Here is a 23,489-nt window from a genome sequence, read left to right as displayed (position 1 = left end):
GCCGGGCTTGCCTATGACACCGTTTCAACATAGGCACCTTCCTTGCTATCCTTCCGTGCAACTTTTCTTCTACCAAACGCCTTCGAATAGTGCGTGCCGAGATTGCTGAAGGGTTGTTTTCGCCAAAATATTCTTTTCTCAACTCATTAGACCCTTTAAAAGGATTTTGTTTTGCCAAACGAACGATATTTCGATCATCTCGACGAGATGACTTTCTTTGTTTAGGTACACGCGGAATATTTGAAGTAGTTTGATACGTGGCAAAATGCTTTATGGCGTGGAAAACCATAGTTTTTGAACATTGCAGATGATCGGCTATGTGTTTATACGACCAATTCTTGTCGCGAAGTTTTAGTATTACTTCCCCATTGTTTTTATATGAAGCAATCGCCTTTAAGACTATTACGGCACTAAATGGCGCCAAAATTATTCGAATAATAACCTAAAACCACAAAGCGGCGGTCCGTTCTCTATTTAAATTTGAATAAAAAATAAACTATTCAGCGTTCTTAATTATATGACCAGCCAGTAAGTAGTAATACTAGGTTTAGATGTAATGTATAAAGTTTATCTATTTATTTTTTAGCCAATTATATGTATAAATGAATTTACCGCTAGTACGGAAAAGTTTTACAATACCGAGAGAAGTACAAAAATATACATGCAAATAGTAACACTTGTCAGTTTGAAAAAATCTTCTCTATAAAAAATCGTTCTTAATTATATGACCACAACTGTATATGGGATACCTCAAGTGCCAGTAATTTCACCGGCTGTCTTACTCTCCACGCCGAAACACAACAGTGCAAGCACTGCTGCTTCACGGCAGGATTAGCGAGCAAGATGGTGGTTGCAATCTGGGCAAACCTTGCACAAGGTCCTACCACCTGCAAAAGATATAGAACTCTAAAAAGAGTTGTGATAAGGAATTACTTTATGACTTTTAACAATGGGGCTTTCTGTGAAGGGACTACTTGGCGATAGTACCGTGTGAGGTCCGTTTGACAACTTTGACATTTCAAAGTCAAAGTCAAAAGTTATTTGTATCACAAGGCAGCAAAATGGTGTATTTACGGCAAGGGAGGTACATTGAATCCAGAATGCAGTGAAGGATTCTACAATAAATTAAATAAATAAAATAGAATCAATAAATTAGAATCTTAAGCGTAATGAGAGATTTAAGTGTTAACGCCCAAGATGAAAATAATTTTGCTCTCGAGTGACTCGTACAACTTTTCACACCGAGTATGACGAAAATTGAAATAAAACAATTTTTAATATCATTAAAGAGCGATATTTCGCCGGTCAAGAAACCCTCATTACGCGAGCCGATACGTACCTACTCGCGATTGACCCTATCGTGGTCTTATAGTTAGTGCCATGAGAGTTGAAGTGAAACACACACAGCTACAAAAAGAACTGATTGCACAAAACGTGAATGAATGAAATTAATGAGTAAATTTCAAAATCCTACTGTCCTTACAAAATGTTCTTATGTGCGTGACTTCAACTCTCGTCAGAGGCGTCTTTACCTTTAGTGCAGGGTGTGCGTTGCACACGGGCGCAGCGGTGTTGGGGGCGCCGGCCTTGGACCTTGTCACACTTTGTACCTATTCCAATTTGACCGCGCTCTTCCTAGATGGCGGTAAAGTAATAATTGCACACGGGCGCTACATGGGCTAAAGACGCCGCTGACTCTCGGGGCACTAGCTATATTAAAATGCTATTAACGTTTTCAGGCGGCGAAAGCAGCGAAAACCGTCAAATACGGTAGCAACGTGGACGGCATATCCACGTGTGACCCCGAGCAGTACGGCAAGCGGTTCATAGAGTTCGTCGCCAAAGCCATCGAGGGCAACTAGACGCCCGGCGTGATGCTTCTTTTAGTACCTTACTTACGTTCCAACACTCTGACTTAAAAACCGCAATGTACGCTAAGGGGCTGATTATTTGTATCAATTGTACTTTAGTATGAAATACAATACATACTATGAATGTAGCGTAAAGCATTGTTTAGATTTGCAAGAAAAATTGTACTAGTTACATTACATTGCGAGGCCACGAAGCGAACGTGTTTGTAGTGGACAATCCAGCGCCGCAATGTAATGCAACTTTCACGATTCTTCTCAAAAGTCTTAACCTGGCTTTAGGCAAAAAGGTAATTTGTACCCACTTTGACTTAATTCACTATCGAAGTGCGGATTTTTTTACTTTCTGTGTATTTTGTATTTATTTTTAAGATTTCTCGTTTTAACAAATTTTACCATATACTAAATAACATAACTTCAATTGAATACATTGAACCACATCGAAAAAAAAAAAACTAATTTTATCTTTTCTGTTTTTTTTTTTTCAATGTATTTCAGTTACGGTATATCTACAAAAAATACATTTAAATAATCAGTCCCTCAGTAAGGCCTTAATAGCGCGTTAACTAAAGCCACAAGAACCGCGTCTAAATTTGAATTTGAATTTTATTTCCAATTCAAATCTTGCTCAGCAAAATGTGTAATCAAATTTTAACGTTTCAAAAATGTTTGTCAGTTCCATTTCCATTTTAGTATTTTTATAACTCGAATCAAAGTCAACTTTTTAATACACTGACAATCTGACATTAATATGTCCCTTTCAAACTGGTCTTAAACGACAGAGACAGATATCTATTTAATTTTACTATGGAATTAACAGGGTGACATAGTTAGGATATTTTTAGTTCATAGTACTAAAGGAAGCATCGGACAACTAACGCTAAGTTAAACGAAAGTTAATGCAAAGTTAATTATTACGGTACCCTAATGGTAAAGTTTGATATTCACTTCCATTTTTTAATCACTTATGATCTCGAATAATTTGTTTTCTTAGTCAAACCTTGGTTTTGAGTGAATGTTGTTAATTAACCCTTAATAAGGTAGAGGCGATTTAGCGACCACTTGCATTGAGTTGGAAACTGAACCTTATTAATTTCACAATACGTCACAATTTCCATTATAATTATTGAAAATACGACTAGCTTTAAAAATATTCTTTACAATGCACGTGCTCGGAAAGTGCCTCTTGACGTGGGTCAACATATCCATAGAAAATTAGTGATTCCTGCACGCATCCACAAGTGTGCCGTAAAGTTGTATGGATTTTACTTACCGCACTTGTGCGGTAAAGTAACTTTTTAAATTGCCAAATTATGTCCAAACTATTGTTAAAAAAATAAGTCTAAAGAGTCGTTATAGTTAGGCTTTGAACAAATAAGAAAACGTTTGATACAACCAACTGAATATTTACTGATAAGATAATACAGATTAATCGCGACAGAAAGAGAACGTTAATTTTTTTTTTCATGTAAACTCGTATTTTAATTCCGTCTAAAGTTATGAAAAAAAAGGAAATAAATTCTTGAGTCCAATTCGGACCGTGCGACGTCAAGCGCGCGCACTCGAAAGTTAACCAATGAGCTTCCAGTGCGCGCGCACGACGTAGCACGAACCAATCATGGTTACCCGTTCGCGCCTGTCATGAAACCCCGCCAAAGTAATGTCCATAAGTTCAGTCCGGTGAATTAATTTTTGATGAGTAAATTAAAATGAAGAGTTTAAATGATGAATTTATATCTGACTTTACGCCGCCTTACGTCCTTCACGAAGTACATATTGTCAGTGACAAACTCAACGCTGAACAAAATACGTGAACTATAATATACATAACTAAGTTAATAAACATCTTAAATTGATAGAATAATCTACTTCTACACACATGGATATTATAACACTACCGGTATGTCTTATTCTTATTTATTTGCTTTTATCTATTAGAATTAGTGAACCAATTTTGATTAATTTACAGTTCCAAAGCTAAAAAATCTCAGATTTACGGTAACTTTTTGTTAACAGCTGGTAGATTAGATACATAATACATATACTTGATGATAATTAACTATTACACGGATTTATTCACGGGTTGCACTGATATTTAGCATTATAGGAGCGTGCAGGAGATAAGGACTAGCCAATATAAGTGTGGAAAATGTCAAGCAAAAAGGGCTAATAATTAATCATAAAAAATCACGAAACTAAAACAAAGTCTCCTTTACCTATCATTTGTAGCTGCAGCTGTTCTAATCTTCTGAGTCAATGATCGTTATGAAAGATGGTTTAATAAAGTGTATACGTTAACGATTTTGGTTTGGCGTGCATATCGGTATGTATATCTACTGCCTGCTACTGTAGTAAAAGGAGTATGGCAAATAAATGATGTAGTCACTGCCTCGATTTTTTTCCTCGCTTAATGCATTGTAAAACGTTGTATGATATACGTGTCAAAAGTAGGAAATTCCCAACTCGTGCCGGCTCAAAACACTCGCTTCGCTCGTGTTTCAAGTTCTCCGCCACTCGTTGGGAATTGCCTACTTTCCGCACTTGTATCATAAATAACTATTTTGAGGTAGTATGCTCCAATAAATGGGGCCTTATTAAGGGTTAACCAGTGAGTCGCATCTACACTTACTATCTCGTGAGATTGTGGTTGCTGGTCAGTTATAAAAAAACGTGATGTTCTTATGTAATTGTACGCTGTGTAGTACTTGTAAAGTCAAGGCTCTACTAAGGAAACAAAAGTCAGAGAGAGGGATGGCATCGGTCTTCTCGCTTCAATCCAACAGTCACTACGAATTGGAATGTTTAATTTTTTTATTGTAGAGACGGACAAGTTTTACATGTCGTCACATCTCTTACATTACACGAATGCTAACTATATATTTAGAAGTTTTGTACATTGTTACGTATATTGAAATTCAGAATCAGAAGGCACTATCACAGCTCAAAAGTGCAAGAAAATTTCGATCTTCAAATTAGCTCGTTGTTTCCAACTCAACATAAATATGTTAATACGTATTAGTGACAATCTGTCGCTTTCACTCTTGAGCTGTTAAAAGAGGACGGATGCTATTGCCCGCAATCTCGACAGGTTCGAAGTCAAACACGTAAGACTTCTCTTTTTATATTCTACACTTACACGACCCGACGCTATCCCCGAAGGAGGTTAATGACCGTAACCACAGTATAAATTCAGTAAGTGATCTACTAAAACCACAGACCTTATATCGAGATATACGAAAAGAGCGCTTCAAATTGTATGAGAACCTAGCGTGATGAATTTTTCGTACCTACGATGACATCAGCAGCGAGATTTAGTGATGGGAAATCAAGACCGCACGGTACCGATACAAAGGCGCGCGGAACCGATGCAAAGGCTGGAGCGGCGGCTTTTTCAAAGCGTTTCGCGCATTTAGGTCGGACAAAATTTGACCGTGGATCAAACTTTTTACACGCAAGGGTGGGTAGGTCTATCTCGATATAAGGTCTGTGACTAAAACGCATCGGATCCAGTCACTGCAAATTGCCTCGAGAACTGAGAACGTGCCTGGACGTGTGAAAACGCTGTGCATTGTTTGTAGATTAGCTACTGGATTTAAACTGTGCTATAAAGTTAGCAATACGTTACACGATCAACTGGCCTTAGCACATATTGCAATAATATTTCGTGTGACTCGTTATTAGCTTTTATAATGTTCCGCTATCGCGTAGTTTAGAACTGACAAATTATTAAAGTATATTGTTAAAAAAATATCATTGGAGTTGAAATTAGTAATGTTCTCGTGTTGAAATTGGCTGAGTAAATTTTTAATCTCAAATTTGAATAGGTAAGGTTTTGTAAGGCCGCCTGGCCGTTGGTTTGTGAAGGGCTGGGTCAGTTTACGCGGTTAAGGGGCTGTTTCAACATCCATTGATTAGTGTTAACTGGCGGTTAGGTGTGATGCCGTCTCTATTTGTTTTGTTCGAATAGACTGAGACGGCATCACATTTAACCGTCAGTTAACACTAATGGATGGTGAAACAGCCCCTAAGTGACTTGCAAGTTACACTAATTGGTAAGTGACAAGACAAAAGCTTGTTGCGACATAAAGATTAAACGCGGGGCTCGAATACCTCTGATCCAAATGATTCTGGCCAGCGACACGTGGCCAAATGGAATGGCATCAAAAAAAAAAATGGATTGGCGACACATTTCACAGATAAAAAATATCTGTGACAAATAAATAGGTTACAGGGGCACACATCCGCGCAAACATTCGTACATTGCACAAATAAAATGAAAATGAACGAAAAGAAAAAAATCAAGTTTGCAACGATTACTGCCGAAGCAAATGAAAGTTTAATCGAAGTTGAAAGTGTAAAGCGTCAAAGAATGAATAAAAATTTCTGAGAGTGATGTGGGTTAAGGGTCAGTAGGGAACTGTCTTGACGTATTTCTTGGGAAAATAATGTGGTGGTTCCTTTTGCTTTCCACACGACTTGTGTCGTCGACTATCCAGAATCATACATTCGCAATCAGTATTTCGGAGCGGTCAAGGTGAAAAATATCTAAAAATGAACTCTAGTACATTAATAATAAGGTGCATGTGCCGATATTTTTGATCACCTTGGCCGGTCCGAAATATCTGATGGCAACTGTACGCAAACTGACCCGCTCTATTAGTCGGTATTAAATGTCTGAGCGGATAGTGTCCATGTAATGTGAATTTCTCTTTGTTTACTTTTGTCATGGTATATGGTGATATAAGGACGCTGTTTTGCAATACTGAGTCAACCCACTGTCATTTTGCAATACAATGTCAACTGTTAAAATTATTTTTCACTTCTCATGCTTTTAAAGTTCGTGTTTATGCTGGATCTAGGCGACATAAAATTACTTTTTATGCTCTCGTGCATGAAGTCAAATCTTCGTCTAAGACCAAGGAAATCAGTTGTTAACAGCCAGAAACAAAAAATGTTTTATATATTTTTATAATCATTTTTAATTTGTATAAAAGTAAAAATAAATCAATATAACTAAATATTTATAATTACTTTAACATTGTATGAAAAATAAAAGGTACCTAGTAAGTGAACAATAGTTTCCACTTTTGTTATTTCATCTCCTCGCATTCGAAGTGAAAAGCAGAGTGTTAAACTAGAGCTTAAACCCATTTCCCCCTCGACGTGTCTATCCACCCTCGCCGTACCGGCTCGGGTGGCTATATGAACGCCTCGGGCCTCGGATAAAATGGCTCGTTTTATGCTCTTGTTGTACAATCTACTATTCTAAGGGTTAAAATTGTATTGCAGAGTTAATTAGGGTTGACACACTATTACATAACAGCGTCTAGAAGAACATAAATTTAACTGAACACCTACAGGGGTCTTCATTGTCCAGAAAGAAATGAAAAAAAAAAAAAACAAGACGGGTAATTTAATTATTGTAACTATATCTAAAAATAACTATAAATTCAATTTTAAAAATAAACAGAATACGGCAAATTTAGGACTTGTCAAATACCGTATTGTATTTTGTTAACCCGTCGCGCGACCAACGACTTTTTTGGGTAATTTTAGACTAGTACCCTATGTTAAAGGGTGACGGAAACTAGTAACAAAAATTGAATAATCACGAGTACTTAGATACGCGCCACTGTGGCGCAATGTGTGTATTCATTGGATTTCAGCAGATTTTTTGATTCCTCACATTTACTGAACATTATCCGCTCCGATATTAACTGTATTTTGTAATATTGATATTAAGAATGTAAAAAATTGTAACGAAACATATTAACCGACTAATATCTGGATTTGAAAGTTTTGCTAAGCAAAATAAAATTAACGTATGTCACTTTGCCAATAATTAGATCGCTTAGTTTCTGTCTAGCGTAGTATTTAATATTATGGTGTAAGTTTTTGTTATTTATTATTCTAAATACTTGGATTGTTATGGAAAATTGTGATTTATTCCGAATAAATGATCACGTCTTTTTATATTATGAATTGACTATGTATTCTGAGACATACCATCGAAATAGATAACCTTTCTGTCTGAGGTCTGTAGGCCTGAATTATTACAAATAGGTTATTGCCTTATTGGACACCATCAATCAATTACCACACGTCTAAAAATCTGTCAAAAAACTATTTCCTCTATTGATTTCGTATGGTCACTGACGTTGTTAACTCGGCTAACTATTTCAAAGCTAATATAAATCTGATTTCCCTGTAAATTTTAAAATTATGTTTTTTATTACAGCTGGTTTGGAATTTATGATTATCTTTCAACTGCCCTATTCGGTTTGTTATATTCTCTTAAAATCCACATTTGGAAATAGCTCCATATGGGTCCCATCGTTAAAATACTCGTGGCGTAAAAAAAATATCGTTTCGTTTACAGAGTTCGATGCTAAGGGGCTGTTTCCCCACCCATTGATTAATTTTATTTGACGGATAAATGTGATGCCGTCTTCGTCAATTCGAACAAAACAAATAGAGACGGCATCACATTTATCCGTCAAATAAATTTAATCAATGGATGGGGTAAGTCTATTTCGATGGTACGTATGTCGTCACTACTTTTAAAAATGCTCGCATCTTTATTAATCCTACTAAGTAAAGCGTAAAGCTCCAAATTGTTTGAAGTTCCAAATCCGCATTGGGCCCGCGTGGTACTAGGCCCATACCTCATTCTAAAATGAGGCCCAGCAGTGGGAAGTATAAATAAATAAGTATCCTGGGACAACTGACGCCAAATTATTGCCCTAGTCCCAAATTAAGCAAAGCTTGTACTATGGGTACTAGGCAACGGATAAACATATTTATATAGATAAATACAGGGTTAGTGTAACTAAATACCCCTGTAAAGGTTTTTCATCAAGTCAGTAATCACGCCTTTGACGCTGTACACTTTGAGCATCTATAAAAAATCGGAATAATATTTACAGTGTACAGTTAAACTAAATCGTCCATCTGCTGGAATATTCCGTAATGTTGCCCTGTACAGTCGCTATCACATATGTCGGAGCGGCCAAGGTGACCAAAAATATCGAAAGTTGAACTCTAACGCCTTGGGAATAGAGGGCATGTTGATGAGGATCAAGTAAACTTTCCCAAGTGTGTCTTAATCTTCAGTTTGGTTACTTAATGATTCGAGATGCGGGTTTTTTTAAGCAGTGGCGTTGTCTGTGGCATAGGCCGACGATTCGTCTGCAAATTGTTTTTCACATTTTTTTAACTTTTTACTACTTACTTAACTTCCCATAATTTGTAACGCGTAGTCAGTATTTCTGTTAGGTTATACCATCAAATTTGTAATGATTTGTTGTCAAATACTTTGTGATAGACGTCGTTTACTTTACACATAGTTTTAAATATGATTTAGGTGTGTAATTCACGAGCGGGACGTTACTGTCCCAATTTAATAATTTACAAATTTAATTGTAAATGTTTTTTCCTGTTTAGTGATGGAACGATGGTTTTCTGTGAATCAATGATATTAAAAGAGAAAAGATAATCTTTGAACTATACATACAAATTTTTATCTATCTGCTCTGTGAACAACCCGGAGTATTACCTATTATTGTTGTTTGTGAACATGGCTTGTAACCAGTACCAATAATACCGCTTTAGTACCGGTATTTTCAGTACTTGTGTGTTCATTTCAATGAGGGCTATCGTTTTTTGTCTCACTAGATGGCGTACTGTTGCGTGAGGTTTTTAAGTCTGTTATTACGGGCGTAATGACAAAGTTTAGATTATAATCATATTTAATACACCTTAAAACCGTACCATAAAAATATCGAGCATGCCACAGTGTTGCATAGTCCCCGTTTTGTTCGAAAAAAGGGAGGAAAAAGGTTTCCGAAAAACAAAAACTGTCTCAAAACACAGACATTCATTGCCCCGGAACGCATATTTGCCATAATTAATTTCAGATATTGTAAAATATTCACAAAATTATTCTAATATTAAATAAACCCGCGTAGCTCACCCAAAAACTATGAGATTTGACATTTCGGAGACCTCACGCTACACTAGCGCATCTAGTGGCGAATTCATACGCGATAGCCCTCATTGACCTTGCCTTGGTTTTGCGTAGCAGCCAAGTAAAAGGTTGCAGTTTACTGGTATATGGCCCTTCGTAGAGTAAGGTTTGAATCGTTTAATTCGCGATAATCCTTGTGAAAAATGATACATATAAAAGCCGTAATTTTGATAGTTAAAATTTATGTTAAACTCAAGGAACTCTAATTTGACGTACATTTATTGATTGGCTGAGCGGCACCCATATCAAATTATTCTAAATGATATCAAACTTGATTTGTAATCTACATCAGTTTATGGATTCAAGGTACAGGTGCTTAAAAATATCTGAACATGCATTTATGCGAAGAACATTACGGTTTTCTATACATATTTTATACCACACGACTCCATGCATGGTTTATGATAGAGACTGTATGTATTGTATTGTCAAATTTGTTAGGAGCGCGATATTAAATTACGGGATGTCGTAAAAGCTGGTTTACATACAAAATACTAATGAAAATATTTTCTTATAATATCATTGTTGTGAACGTAGATTCCTGAACAATGCGTTAGTCATGAAATGATGAAAATTGAATGTCATATGTGTTGCCATTGTTTAGGTTGGTAATGTTTTAGTACAGCGTCCGCACCAACCGCTCGCCTCGGCTGAGCCACGACCTATGCGGTTGGTGCGCTCGCTCATAAGTTTTATTTTGTTACGGTGACGGACGCCATGCCGCGAAGGCATATATTTATAAGATAGCTTCTCTACCGTACGATTATCGACATGTAAGCGACACGATTGAAATGTTAATTCTCTAGTCTCTTGTAAAAACAAATGTGTATGAAAAATTAAAAACTTAATTTTTTAATTATTCGGTTTATAAAGTTTCTGCAAAAATCGAGGTTATTTTTTCCTTTCATTCCCTCTTCTAAAAATCTTATAATATACGTCCTTGCAAATAACTAAAATAGTTCAGTCAGTTTTTAGTTCAGTGCCATCTATTGATCTCAAGTAACGCTTGTTTCAATAAATTGCGTGAATAAAGTTATTAAAGCTGAACATTGTTGGCCATGTTGTTGGTCCAACCCAACAAAGATAGATTTAGGGGCATACGCTGGTGCCGGTGCACGACTGGTGGTCCAGTCGCATAAAAAAAAAATCCGTCGCACACGACACGTGCAGTTAGTGCTGCTCATACTATTCTTCAATAGCAGTCCACCAGCTCCATGTAAACCGCGTCAGCTGGCGTAGGCCCTTGGGGTGAGCTTGATTCACCATGCAGAGGGCCTACTCCGAAGTTCGTATCGTACCGTCCCTCTCGCGTCAGAGGGACCGCACGACACGAACTTCGAGTTTCGTAGTAGCCCTGCAGACTAGAATCAAACTTCTTGCTACTTCTACCATCTGAGGAATACGTTAGTGCCAGTCATTGTCCCAATACTTGCCATCTAATTGTTATTTACTAGCTTTTACCCGCGTGGGATTCGGTTATCGCGCGGTTCCCTCGGGAACTGTGCATTTTTCCGGGATAAAAAGTAGCCTATGTCACTCTCTAGCCCAACTATCTGTTTGCCAAAAATCACGCCGAAACGGAGCGACGGATCACGGACTAACATACAAACACTTTCGCATTTATAATATTAGTATGGATTTAGCAATAAGGTGACAGGGTAGAGTCATCTAATTGGGCATTATCTGTCGAGCACAAGGACCTTTACCTTATTTTTTTCTATGAAACGAAATAAAACACAAGACGAGATTAATTTTATTTTATTAAAAGCAATGAATACCGAAAGTTCTTAACTAGTCCATCCTCGTCTTGACATGTTTCTCAGTGATCTTATCCTTCTCGATGATGTAAACAACGGCACCCCATCCGGAAATGGCGTCGCGGTCCGCTGCATTCACTAGTGCCTGGAAGAAAGTAACAATACATAGACATAGGGTTGCCATCACCAAAGAAAGACTTTGGCAACTCCAGATCTTTTTTCCCAGACCTTAACATGTTGGCTGCCCACCATACTTCACCAAAAGTGTTGCTCTCACGCCCCATACAAATTTAGTGATCCTACTGGTGATGCTTACAGCATTGCCCTATTACTAAGGTCCCATGCCATATAACTCGAAAAACTCGGCAGGCCCATGGTTATGTAAAATTAAAATTGATTGTCTACCTATTTTAGAAGCCCCTCAGTTATTTAGAAATTTATTTTTTGTACGTTATTGCAAGTGTTCTAGTGTTATGTTGGCAATTGCTAAACTTAATCATGTCTGAAGAGTAATTTGCAGTCATACCTGTGAGATAGTTTCGAAAAGCTCATCTGGCTTCAGGTTGGGCTCCCACAGAGCTTCACACATGCCGTAAAGCTGTTCCGCACAGGTACCGGACACAGCAAAGTCTTCTGGCTCATTCGGGCAGCCAATCTGAAACAGAAGGCCATAGATACATGGTAACTTGTGAAAATGAAAAAAAGATGTTACAGATTTTAGACAAGTTTACTTGTAGATTGACAAGAATCTTATTTAGGAATGACGCAAGGATTAAAATGTGGGCTTATAAGTTGCATTCGTTAAAACTCACACATTGAAAATTTTTATTCCTTCCTCCTTATGCAGATGCCATTTGAAAACATTATACTGACACTACTTTTAGAAAAGCTTGTACTTACCTCAAAATCAATAATTTTCTGAATGAACTTTATATTCATTATGTCAAGGGTCAATTTTGTTGCAATATGTCCTCTCTTGACAATGCAATTTTGACAAATCTAATGATATCTCAGATGTTAAAAATCGCAGCTGTTTAGGCTACAGTGACAACCAACAAAATAGACATGCATGCGTTCGAAAAACAACGTTAATTGAGTATGAGTTTGCAAACTTACAACATCCATATTGCACACATAAGGTTTTGAGGTGTATGGGTCCAGCCCAGCAATGACGGGCTCAATGAAGTATGGCCCAAATCGCCTCTCATACAAGAGGTTGGACAGCATTGCCGAGAATGTCTTGGGGCTCATCACGCGGTTTTCTTTCAGTTCGTACAAGTTCATTCTGGATAACACAATAAAAAATTAAGAGGCTGTTTCACCACCCATTTAATAATTTTATTTGATGTATACATGGGATGCCATCTCTGTCTGTTTGAACAAACCAAAGAGAGACGGCATCACATTTATCTGTCAGATAAACTACCACTAGAGAAAGTGTGTTTAGGTTTCATAGCAGTCTGCATGGTTTCTTTTATACATTAAATTAAAATAAATGTTTAATAAAAGTGGCTTTAGGTCACCCACACATCTTGTTGGTAGACATCCTAAGCTACTCTTGATTAGCTACTTGATTTCATTGATGTTAATTATCATAGGTAGAGTGATTGATAATACTTTGAAAACTGGAAAAACATGCAAGCTAAATGCCTCAGAATGGTCCAGTAAAGTGAACTCAGATATTTCAATTGAATTTCGAGTTTTGCGGGAAACTTAGTTGATTAGAATTTGAATACCTGAACTGGAGTCTCTGGAATACAGTCTGTGTGTCAGTGGCGAGGCCTGGCAGGCCGACGTACAACGAGGGTCCCATTCGGTACACTTTTGGAAAGTTTGTGGATACTGTCTGCGCCTGGATACCGAAGCGCTTGTCCGTCGCGATCGCCACGCAATCCTGGCCCTTCATCGCGACCACTGCACCACCGTTGTACGCTAAAATCGACTGGAAACAACGACAAATTATCCATAAAAAAATTGCACTTAAAAGTTAGCAGAGTAATTTTTTTGTAAGAATTAACAAGATGAATTAGGAGTGTAACTGTATAATGTTCGTTATATTAGAATTTATATAGTTTGAAAAATATTTTAAACCAATATTGCACTGTAATGACGCTAACATAACCACAACATGTTAAATATCCAAGGGAATGTTTTATTCGTAAGATGATTATGCCGTGAAAATTAGGTTTACTTACCATTTTATGATTTTTTCTACACTAATTTCTGCTTTTGTAATAAATTGTTTTGTTCAAACTATGCGAATTACGGGAATCAAAAATGACATATCATTCGGCATTCATACATATCATTAATCAAACGACCACAGATAGCAATAAAATAAAATAGGGCTACTACGAATTACGAAACTTGAAACTCGAAGTTCGTGTCGTGCAACCCTCTGATACTTATACTATTTAATACGAGCGCGAAAGGGACGGTACGATACGAACTTCGAGTTTTGTAGTAGCCCTGCAGTGTGATCTATGTTGCGTTTGGTTTCCGCGGTCATTTGTTACGAATAAAACGAAAAATAGGTTCGTATCTTCGCCTGTCTGATAATAGAATGAAATGTATTTTATAATAAATTTAGTATATTACAAAATATATTAGAAATGGGTTTGCTAAAAAATCCTGGGCAGGCTAACTAATTTTTTTTTTAATAATTATAAATAGCCTGTCCTGGATTTTATTCATTAAGTATAAAATACGTCAGGCGCGGATCCATCCCTCAAAAATGGTTGTGGTCACAGCCACCAGAAAATCGGCCAAGTGTGAATCGGAGTACGAACGCACTCATTAACAATCATGACTTTTAATTATTTCCTTTTCTATCATCAGCGTATCGATCTCAATAGACCGTAAAAAATTGTCGTCACCACTATTAGGGTTGTATAAAATGCGAAAGTATATAAGTCTGTTTGTTTGTTACCATATCACGTCTAAACTGCTGAAATGATTTTGATGAAATTCGATATACAGCTAGTTTGAGTCCCGGGGAAGGACATGGATAGGTAGATTTATCCCAAAAAATTGCAAAGATCCCACGGGATAACGATAAAAGGATTTTATGCGGCCGGAGTCGCGGGCAACAGCTAGTAAATAATAAAACAACAACTAAATCATTTCGATTTCTATGTTATTTTGTTTTATTTAACTCATTAGCATACATTTCCAACCTGGCAGTCATAATAAAACCCCAATGATCTTTAACCTGTCTGCACAAATTTAAATCCACTTCAGCAATCAAAAGACCGTCTCTTGTTCTGGAAAGACTAGGAGTTCTGCATCCATTAGGAGCGGTTATGTAACTGGATCCATAATAGGTCCTAATGATTTTATCAATTCCATTCTGAAGACTGAATTCTTCTGTCCCGACTCTATTTATGCTGCAAGTGAAATAACTGTTGGCAACGGCAGCATTTCGGGCTTCAATTCCCCAAAAAGATTCACCAAATTCTGATATAGTAGCAGCTGGATTGAATACGATCTCGGCACCATTCAGCGCGAACATCAACCAGTTTAAGGCTTGGTGACGTCCGTAGCAGATATTAATTGCGATTTTTCCAAATTTCGTCTCAAAAACTGGGTGCCCTGTGTTACCTGGGGAGTAAAACGACGTCTCACTGAAGCTTCCTACGCTTGGCAAGTGATTTTTACGATGTTTTCCCATCACTTTACCATTTTCATCGATAACCACAGCTGTGTTCCACCATACGCTGCTACTTTCTCTTTCTAAAATCGGTGAAATGATGACCATTCCATGCTTCATAGCTAATTTGCTAAGAAACGAGACGCTTGGTCCGTTTTCGGCAGATTCAGCAAACTCTGACCATCTATCCTTTTCTCTTGTTCCCAAAAAGAAAGGCATCGACCATGTTTCTTCCAAGCAAAGAATTTGCACTCCTTCTTTTGCCGCTGTTTGTACGAACTTTTCTATTTTACGGAAAATAGCATCCCGTTGTAGTTTTATCGGTTGATCAGTTAATAAAACAATAGAATGTTGAACCAATCCTAATTTAACTAACCTTGGTGGTCTGGTTTCTTCTTTCGCAGCAGGAATACTGTACGCAGCGACTTCAAAGCCATCCTCATTGCAAGCAAGGGTAGTTGATTCCTTTAAACTCAGTTCACAATGATCTTCTCTACCATAGTAGATTCTATTGAACTCCTTCAGCTGTTCTGGCGATAAATTATCCTTTATTATACTGTCGATAGCCCGTGTCTCCATGTTTTTGATACAGTACGAGAATAAATCTTTAGTTTAGCAAGTCAATATTTTGTCAAACTGTGACCAAGTTATCGAACTCTTCAATCGTGGCGCTGCCGACGTACGTAGACTAATAATGTGACCATTTTAGTTCCATATTTGACCGCAAAGATAACTTTGTTATATTACGTAATCGTTTAAGCAGTAGGTAAACTAATTGCTTGTTTAAGAATGGATCGCGACGCTCGCTGGTCATTGGATTGTATGTCTCTAGGTGTCTTAGAATAAGGTTGCTAATATTTCACAGTTTCGTATATGTTGATGGAGGTTTGTATTTAACATACCGGCTCGCGATGCGGTATCCATATTTACTGGATACTTGATTGACTTACTTAATGCCTTGATGTTTTATGTAGGTACTATTTTGATCTCTCTTGCCGATACCAAAGCGTAAGTAAATTACCTACTTAAATCTACAGGAACATTCCAGACTACCATTAAACAACATTAAATGACTACCTGTTTTAGAATGAAAATTGTAAGTATGTCATTATTATAAGTAGGTAGGTATTTGTTAGCCTAAAGACCTGCATTGCTGGACATAGGCTTTCGCCAAACCTTGCTAATGCATACCTTTTTTTTAGATTCTTAGTTATTTAGCTATCATTAATTTGGTACCCAGTAGAGTTGCAGGTGTACTAGCTTTTTGAGATTTTTCTGCGCTGCAAACGCGCATCGTCTGCGTCAAAGCTATTATACCTACTTAAATTTTTTAAATGTGATGTGCCGTCAACGCGCGTTTGTATCCATACAAACGCAATAGGTGCCTACGTCACGCGTTCTTAAAAAAATAAACAATAAATTGTACTAAAATTTATTTATTCATGTTATTTCTCACTATTTATTATGGCATGCTTTATGCTCTCAAACCCTTACTCCGCTCGAAAATTTAAAAAAATTATATAACTACCCTCTTAAGTTAAGATAACAGAAAAAATATTCAGATTAACTGTCCCTCGCACAAACAGACAGAATAATAAACAGGGATTACAAACATCCAGTCACGTATTCAAGCTCTATTGATAACTCAAATATTTTTCATTCCGTTATTGTTTCAAGCTTTATCACATCAGGTCGAAGGTCGTCAAGAAACAGTCGGACCACACAGATACGTTCCTATGCACACGAGTCGGTACCTCCGCTACACCCTATTTAACGGCAGGCCGGCGCGAGGTCCCCGCACTATCAACTGATCACTACCGACGGCACCATGGACGGCGAAACTCCCAGCTTAGAAGCTATCATCAACAACAACCTCAGCGGTCGCGACCTCGACGAGTTCAACCGGATCTACTACGGCAGAAAAGACCACCATGAGGTAAAAATCAAGGACTCCTCACTCGCCGCTGCCAAGGAAGCAGACTTTGAAATCGCCGCCTATGCCTTCCCAGCCAAGAAAGAACAAACACGTCCCCCAAGGATCGTCAAAGTCGGTGTCATCCAACACTCCATCGCTGTACCCACCGACCGTCCGATCAATGAGCAGAAAAAAGCAATCTTTGATAAAGTGAAGAAGATCATCGACGTCGCCGGCGCAGAAGGTGTTAACATCATATGTTTCCAAGAGTTATGGAATATGCCGTTCGCTTTTTGCACCCGAGAGAAGCAGCCGTGGTGCGAATTCGCGGAGTCGGCTGAAAATGGACAGACAACGAAGTTCCTTCGCGAACTGGCCATAAAGTACTCAATGGTAATCGTATCTTCTATACTTGAAAGAGATGAGAAACACGCCGACATTCTCTGGAACACTGCTGTTGTCATCAGCGACACTGGCAATGTTATCGGTAAGCATAGAAAGAACCACATACCGAGAGTCGGAGACTTCAACGAGTCTAACTACTACATGGAAGGTAACACAGGCCATCCCGTTTTCGCGACGCGCTACGGCAAAATCGCCGTTAACATCTGCTTCGGACGCCACCACGTCTTGAACTGGATGATGTTCGGACAGAACGGTGCTGAAATCGTCTTCAACCCCTCTGCTACCATCGCTGCTGAGGCTGGAAGCGAGTACATGTGGAACATTGAAGCAAGAAACGCCGCTATTACGAACTGCTACTTCACTGCTGCGATTAACAGGGTTGGGTATGAGGAGTTCCCTAACGAGTTCACTTCTGCTGATGGTAAACCAGCGCATAAAGACTTGGGGTTGTTCTATGGCTCTAGCTACTTTACTGGGCCTGATGGAGTGAGATGCCCTGGGTTGTCAAGGACCAGAGATGGGCTGCTCATCAGCGTGATGGATTTGAATCAGAACAGGCAGATCAAGGACCGTCGTTGCTACTACATGACCCAGCGGCTGGATATGTATGTCAACAGCTTGAGCAAGGTGTTGGACCTGGATTTCAAGCCCCAAGTTGTCCACGAGCATGATTCGGAGAAGTAAATTTTTTATATACCTACCTACGGCTTTTTGTAACGGTTTTTGGAAATAAATGTGTTGATCGCATTTTGTTTTTTATTGTTGTCAGATAAGTAAAAAGCTTATGTATATTCACTTTTTAGTAGGCAGTTATAAATATACAATTTATCTTAATTCTAAACTACAGTTAAGTTCAATTCGACACACGGCTACGTTTATGTATCTTTCAAATCGGTTCAGCCGTTTGTGAGATATACTTTGAAGAGACAATGTCGGAGGCTTTTCAACTTTTCTAAATTGGTTAAATTAACCCTAGTTCACAATCGTACTAATTAAAAAAAATATATATTGCCATCTACTTAAATTACTTACATATATTAAATGACATATTCTAGTATAACATTCACCCTTACCAGAAATCCATTATATTTTTTTTATTAATATTTGAAAATAATCTCAAAAACCTAATATTCTAAGATATAAATACCTACATAATTACATAGACGAAGGGCTACGGATTAGCCCGAAACATGTCGAGCTAAACTCGATTTAAGACGTGAGTTATCCGGGTCAATATATTTAATACCTACATAATTAGTTTTTTTTCCACCATTTTTATGATATTCATATGAAAAAATAAATAAACCTTATAAAATTGGTTAATAATAATTAGTCCTTGATTATTTAGCTAGATAAGTCTAGACTCTACTAGTACTCCAGAGTCTACTCGTGATCACGGACGGCCACTAGGTAAATATTACTCGTGTGTGTTAGCGTGATAAGTCCCGTTTGTGGCATTTTGACTATGAGTGAAAATCACGAAAGTTTAAAATGCTATAAACTTTCGCATTTATAATTTAGCGGGATAACCAGTGTTAAACTAATTGACAAATCTGCAGTTTACTACAGGGGAGTACCTATAATACCTACTGAAGATTACCTTAGTACATTTCCGCAAGCCTAAATTTAATACGTACCTACCTACTATACGTAACTAATTTAAATATAACCAGTATCTAATTAAAATATAAATTAATCTCTATTCATCTCTTTATGTTATTTACGATACGCGCTTGACTACAGCGTTAACTAGTAAATAATAATAAATACCACACGCAGTGTACCTATGTACCTATGTTAAGTACATATTGATTTGATTAGTTATAACTGTATGAAACCTCGTTAGTATAAACATTCTTATCTCGTTTTCTAAACAACAATAACCTATTAGTTATGCCTATACGATGTTGAGGAAAAGCAATGAAGAAAATCATTTAAGATGTCGGGCTTGATCTTAAGTTTATCAGTTTTATAGTTACTTTTTGCGAAACTGTCTACCTAATTACCTCTTTCGGGCGGCTTGTTCAGTTGTGGTCACACATGTTTACACTGTACAGTCTATGGTAAAAAAATGAAAAACATAAAGTGTAACAAACTTTAAAAGTCAATAATTACTTATCAATTAACTAACAACATCTAAAATAAATAAAAAAAAAAATTATAACTGTTTATTTCATAACAATTTTACAATTAGTTAAGTGATATTCCTAGCTAATCTTTATTTTAAAGATTTTAGTTGCTAGGCTATGTTTAAATATTTACTACTGACATAAAAAACAATTACAAAACTAAAACTAAGTACCTATATATAAACTAAACTAAAATTATAAAGTAAAAATGTCGTCCAGATTTTCTGCTACAGTCATTGAGCCCAAGACTTCTTCTTACTTCCAAGCATTACCTCTCGAAGTGTAACAAACTTAAAAGTTGAAAAATCCCCGCTATTGTCATTACAAAGTTCAATATCCCAAAATTGCCAGACTACCTAACTATCAAACATTACTAAGAACCACAGGAAAAAAACTAGCTTTCACGTAAAAAAACCGCACCCACCTATAAAAATCGGTTCATCCGTTTGAATGAGAGCTACGATGCCAGATATCGGCGTCAAACTTATAACACCCCTCTTTCTGTGTCGGCGTTACTGGTAGGTAGGTAGGTACAGTCAGCAGTAAATAATCTAAAATACATAGTTTAATGTCAACTGCTCGTTCTTTTACAAAAGATTGCTTTTTCCGATGCAGAGACTCATTATTGAGGAGTCCTGGTGCTTCACCACCCATTCCATTTCACCATATGCATTACGAGATTTACGAGGAGCATAAATTGCTTAGCAACTGTGTTAAAGTAATTGAAATTCAACCCATGAAATACTTGTTTTTGAGTAGTAACTCCGATGGTCAACTGTGGTCTTCATCATCAGTTCCACTTCACCAAATGATGATTTTCAAGAGCAAATGCACGAGTTACTACTAAGTAAAATATATCAAAAATATATCAAAATTACCATAGGTGTCCCTACAACATTTGAATCGAGTTCCCTCGATTTCCTTAGTATCCAATCATCAGATCCTGATTTGGTGCTTATGAGACCTAATTGAAAGCATTCCTAGAAGAACGCAAAAAAAAATCAAATCGGTTCATAAATGACGGAGTTCTGAGGTAACAAAAAAACAACCGATTTGATAACCTCCTCCTTTTTTGAAGTCGGTTAAAAAACAAAGTAAACTCGTAAAGTCTTACATTTCGGCCTTTTGACAATTTCTATTGCTTTTTATATTAGTAGTATATGTATTGTATAAGTATTAATATTGTAAATCTGTTTAAAAAAATATATATGCCTCGTTGAGTTTCTTGCCGGATTCTTCTCAGCAGAGGTTTTTCCGAACCGGTGGTAGATTTTTTTTGACATTCATAAGTGCTTGTTATAGCCTAAATTGAATAAAGATATTTTGACTTTGACTTTATTGTATGTATGTATGTATTTATATAGTTATATCATTTGTATTTATTTTGATATTGATGATTTTTTGTTTGTTCTTGTTTTTTTGTTTCTGTGTCCGCCACCTACGATTTCGACATAATTATAAGATCTATGTACCCAAATGGTTGTCTGGAAGAGATCGCTTTTAAGCGATAAGTCCGCCCTACCACCCTGAATGTATGTGTAATACTCGTATATAGATTTTTTGTACTGATTAGTGGTCTGCAATAAAAAATATTTGTGTTGTTTTGTATTGTGTTGTAAACAGATACCTAAGAGGGTTTGTTAATTATTTTCCATTCTTATCTCGAACATTGTTTACAATAATTTATTTATAAAACTTTGATAGCAGTGTTTTGAACTCGGATTTGATGCAACGCGGTATCAGCGCACAAACAACTGACACGATGAGACATATTTCGACGTTCAAAAATCCTTAACTACTTATTCAGTTTTTTTTAAATGTATTTTATGTCTTTTTTTTTGTACACACACACACACACAAACATCACGCCTGTATTCCCAAAACGAGGTAGGCAGAGCACACAAAACGTTACCGCTTCGGAGCCACTTTTAGCAATTTTAGGTTTTAAGTTTGACAAAAACGGTACAATAGTGACAGGTTGCTAGCCTGTCGCCTACGGTATACCTTAACCTATATCCTCAGTCGCCTCTTACGGCATCCACGGAAGAAATGGAGAGGTGTAATTCTAACCCGACACCACACGGGTTTTTTTTTGTATAATTTGAATTATACAGCGCCTTGGTGTTTAACTGTAATGCTGTAATTTTTGTTGGAATAAATAAATAAATATTTTAGTTAAGGCACAATAAGTTTATGTCAAACATTTTTTATTGTAAGATTTGTTTTCTGACTATACATTTTGTTGACTGTACTTGAAAGAAAGAAAGAAGGAAAGAAAATAATGTATTTCAGCAGTGACTCAAACAAGTTAGAAAAAATAATACTAAGAAGTGTTGCCGCTATAAAAAGGTCCCGGCTTAGCATATCGCTGGTATATACTTGCATATTGTTATCCAAACTATATCACACCTCTAGTACAATACTGACGTAAAATACGATTTTCACCTCAGCACCTCAAACAGGCAGGTTTTGCTATGAGAAATCAGTGAGCAAAATCGCATTTTGCTCACTCCGTGAGACAAAGTAACTTTTTAATTATTTTTTTTAAATGCTGAGTACAGTGTTGGGTCTACTCACTGAATTCCAAATATTTAAACTTTACTTCGATCTGTCATTTCACTTCAACTCGAAAAAAGCAAGAGATAGGATCAAATTTGTCGATTACAAACTTAAATTAAATGTTTGGTATTAAAAATATATCGAAATATTTCCAAAATGTAAATTTTCCCGATCTTTTAATAAAGTATGCAACCTCGTTGCACGAAAGCCGCTTCTCTTGTTTTTTTTTTATAAAAGAATTCCGTATACTGCCTCTACAGTATAATTATTATTTGTTAAATTGAATGATTTTTTAACAAATCTATTTATCTTTATGTAATAGAAATCTTAATCAAAATCATATTTAAAGGTTTAATTGTTCAACCTTTTCAATTACCCCGAGATGAGGCTTTTTGCAGTATTAAAAAATAAGTGTGACATTAGTACAAGAAGTTAAGATTGCATGTTATGAGTATGCGATTTGTATTGTAGCTACTGGACTCTTTTTATGGTTTTAAATGTAATTATTATATTTGATAATAATCGGATTCTATTTAAAAAAATGTGTTTGTTTTGTAAACAGGTAGGTATATGTGGTTTTATTCTTATGTTACATTTAAATTATGTTCTCGCTGCTGAGGTGAAAAATTGTATGTGTCACACGAGACCAAAGTTTTTTTGCATCTCGTGTATTTCAATCCCTTGCTGATCTCAGGATTCTAACCTAGAATCACTCGCTGACGCTCGTGATTCAATTATAGAATCCTTCGCTTACTCGGGATTCAAAATCAACACTCGCAACAAAAAACAACTTTGCTCTCTTGTTGCACAAATAACTATTTTCACCTTTCGAGATAAATGCGAAAGACTTCCCTTTTTATCGATTTTTGATCATTTTTTATTTTCTATCATTATTTTATTTTGAGAAAATTCAAAAAAAAACTAAAGCATGTCATTGTTGTATTAAAGGTAAGCTACATATATTCAATTTAATGTTAATCCGATCACAAGGAGTTGATCAAATTTTACTTTGAATACCTTGTTTCATCGCGATGTTTTGATTAGGTATATTGCAGCAGCCGTGGTCACTAGTTGACTGAAGTGTAGGGTTTACGTCAAGATTCAAGAGTCAGGATCAAGGTTCATTCTTTTCAAGATTTTGTTACCAAGTTTCAAGTCAACACCATAAACCATTGAAGAGT

At 36.7% G+C, this 23,489-nt stretch overlaps 2 protein-coding genes, 1 long non-coding RNA gene and 2 pseudogenes across 5 annotated transcripts in view; 2 read left to right on the top strand and 3 right to left on the bottom strand.

Moving 5' to 3' along the window:
- Positions 1-7,846, top strand: part of PIP4K (phosphatidylinositol 5-phosphate 4-kinase) — a 30,569-nt gene extending 22,723 nt beyond the window's left edge. For both annotated transcript variants that reach the window (XM_074104300.1, XM_074104301.1), the window contains one exon: positions 1,740-7,846. In XM_074104300.1, the coding sequence (XP_073960401.1) occupies positions 1,740-1,862 (123 nt within the window). In that variant the 3' untranslated portion in view covers positions 1,863-7,846. The remainder of the gene's footprint in view (positions 1-1,739) is intronic.
- LOC141439885 (uncharacterized) overlaps positions 1-23,489 on the bottom strand; it is a 158,042-nt gene that overhangs the window by 44,735 nt on the left and 89,818 nt on the right. The gene's annotated exons all lie outside the window — the stretch shown is intronic.
- LOC141439485 (proteasome subunit beta type-3-like) lies at positions 11,638-13,939 on the bottom strand. Its single transcript, XM_074103762.1, has 5 exons — positions 13,847-13,939; positions 13,388-13,593; positions 12,768-12,936; positions 12,178-12,306; positions 11,638-11,796 (listed from the first exon to the last, which is right to left on the bottom strand). The coding sequence occupies exons 1-5, from the start codon at positions 13,847-13,849 to the stop codon at positions 11,686-11,688; spliced, it is 618 nt and encodes a 205-aa protein (XP_073959863.1). The 5' UTR covers positions 13,850-13,939; the 3' UTR covers positions 11,638-11,685.
- Positions 14,767-15,970, bottom strand: LOC141439615 (beta-ureidopropionase pseudogene; annotated as a pseudogene).
- On the top strand, positions 17,083-18,367 carry LOC141439696 (beta-ureidopropionase pseudogene; annotated as a pseudogene). Its single transcript, XR_012452626.1, has one exon. The product of XR_012452626.1 is annotated as a beta-ureidopropionase pseudogene (transcript).

The sequence above is a fragment of the Choristoneura fumiferana genome, chromosome 21 (genome assembly GCF_025370935.1).
Source record: "Choristoneura fumiferana chromosome 21, NRCan_CFum_1, whole genome shotgun sequence".
NCBI lineage: Eukaryota > Metazoa > Arthropoda > Insecta > Lepidoptera > Tortricidae > Choristoneura > Choristoneura fumiferana.
Note: the sequence above shows the minus strand (reverse complement) of the source record. Positions and strands in the feature narration are given on the sequence as shown.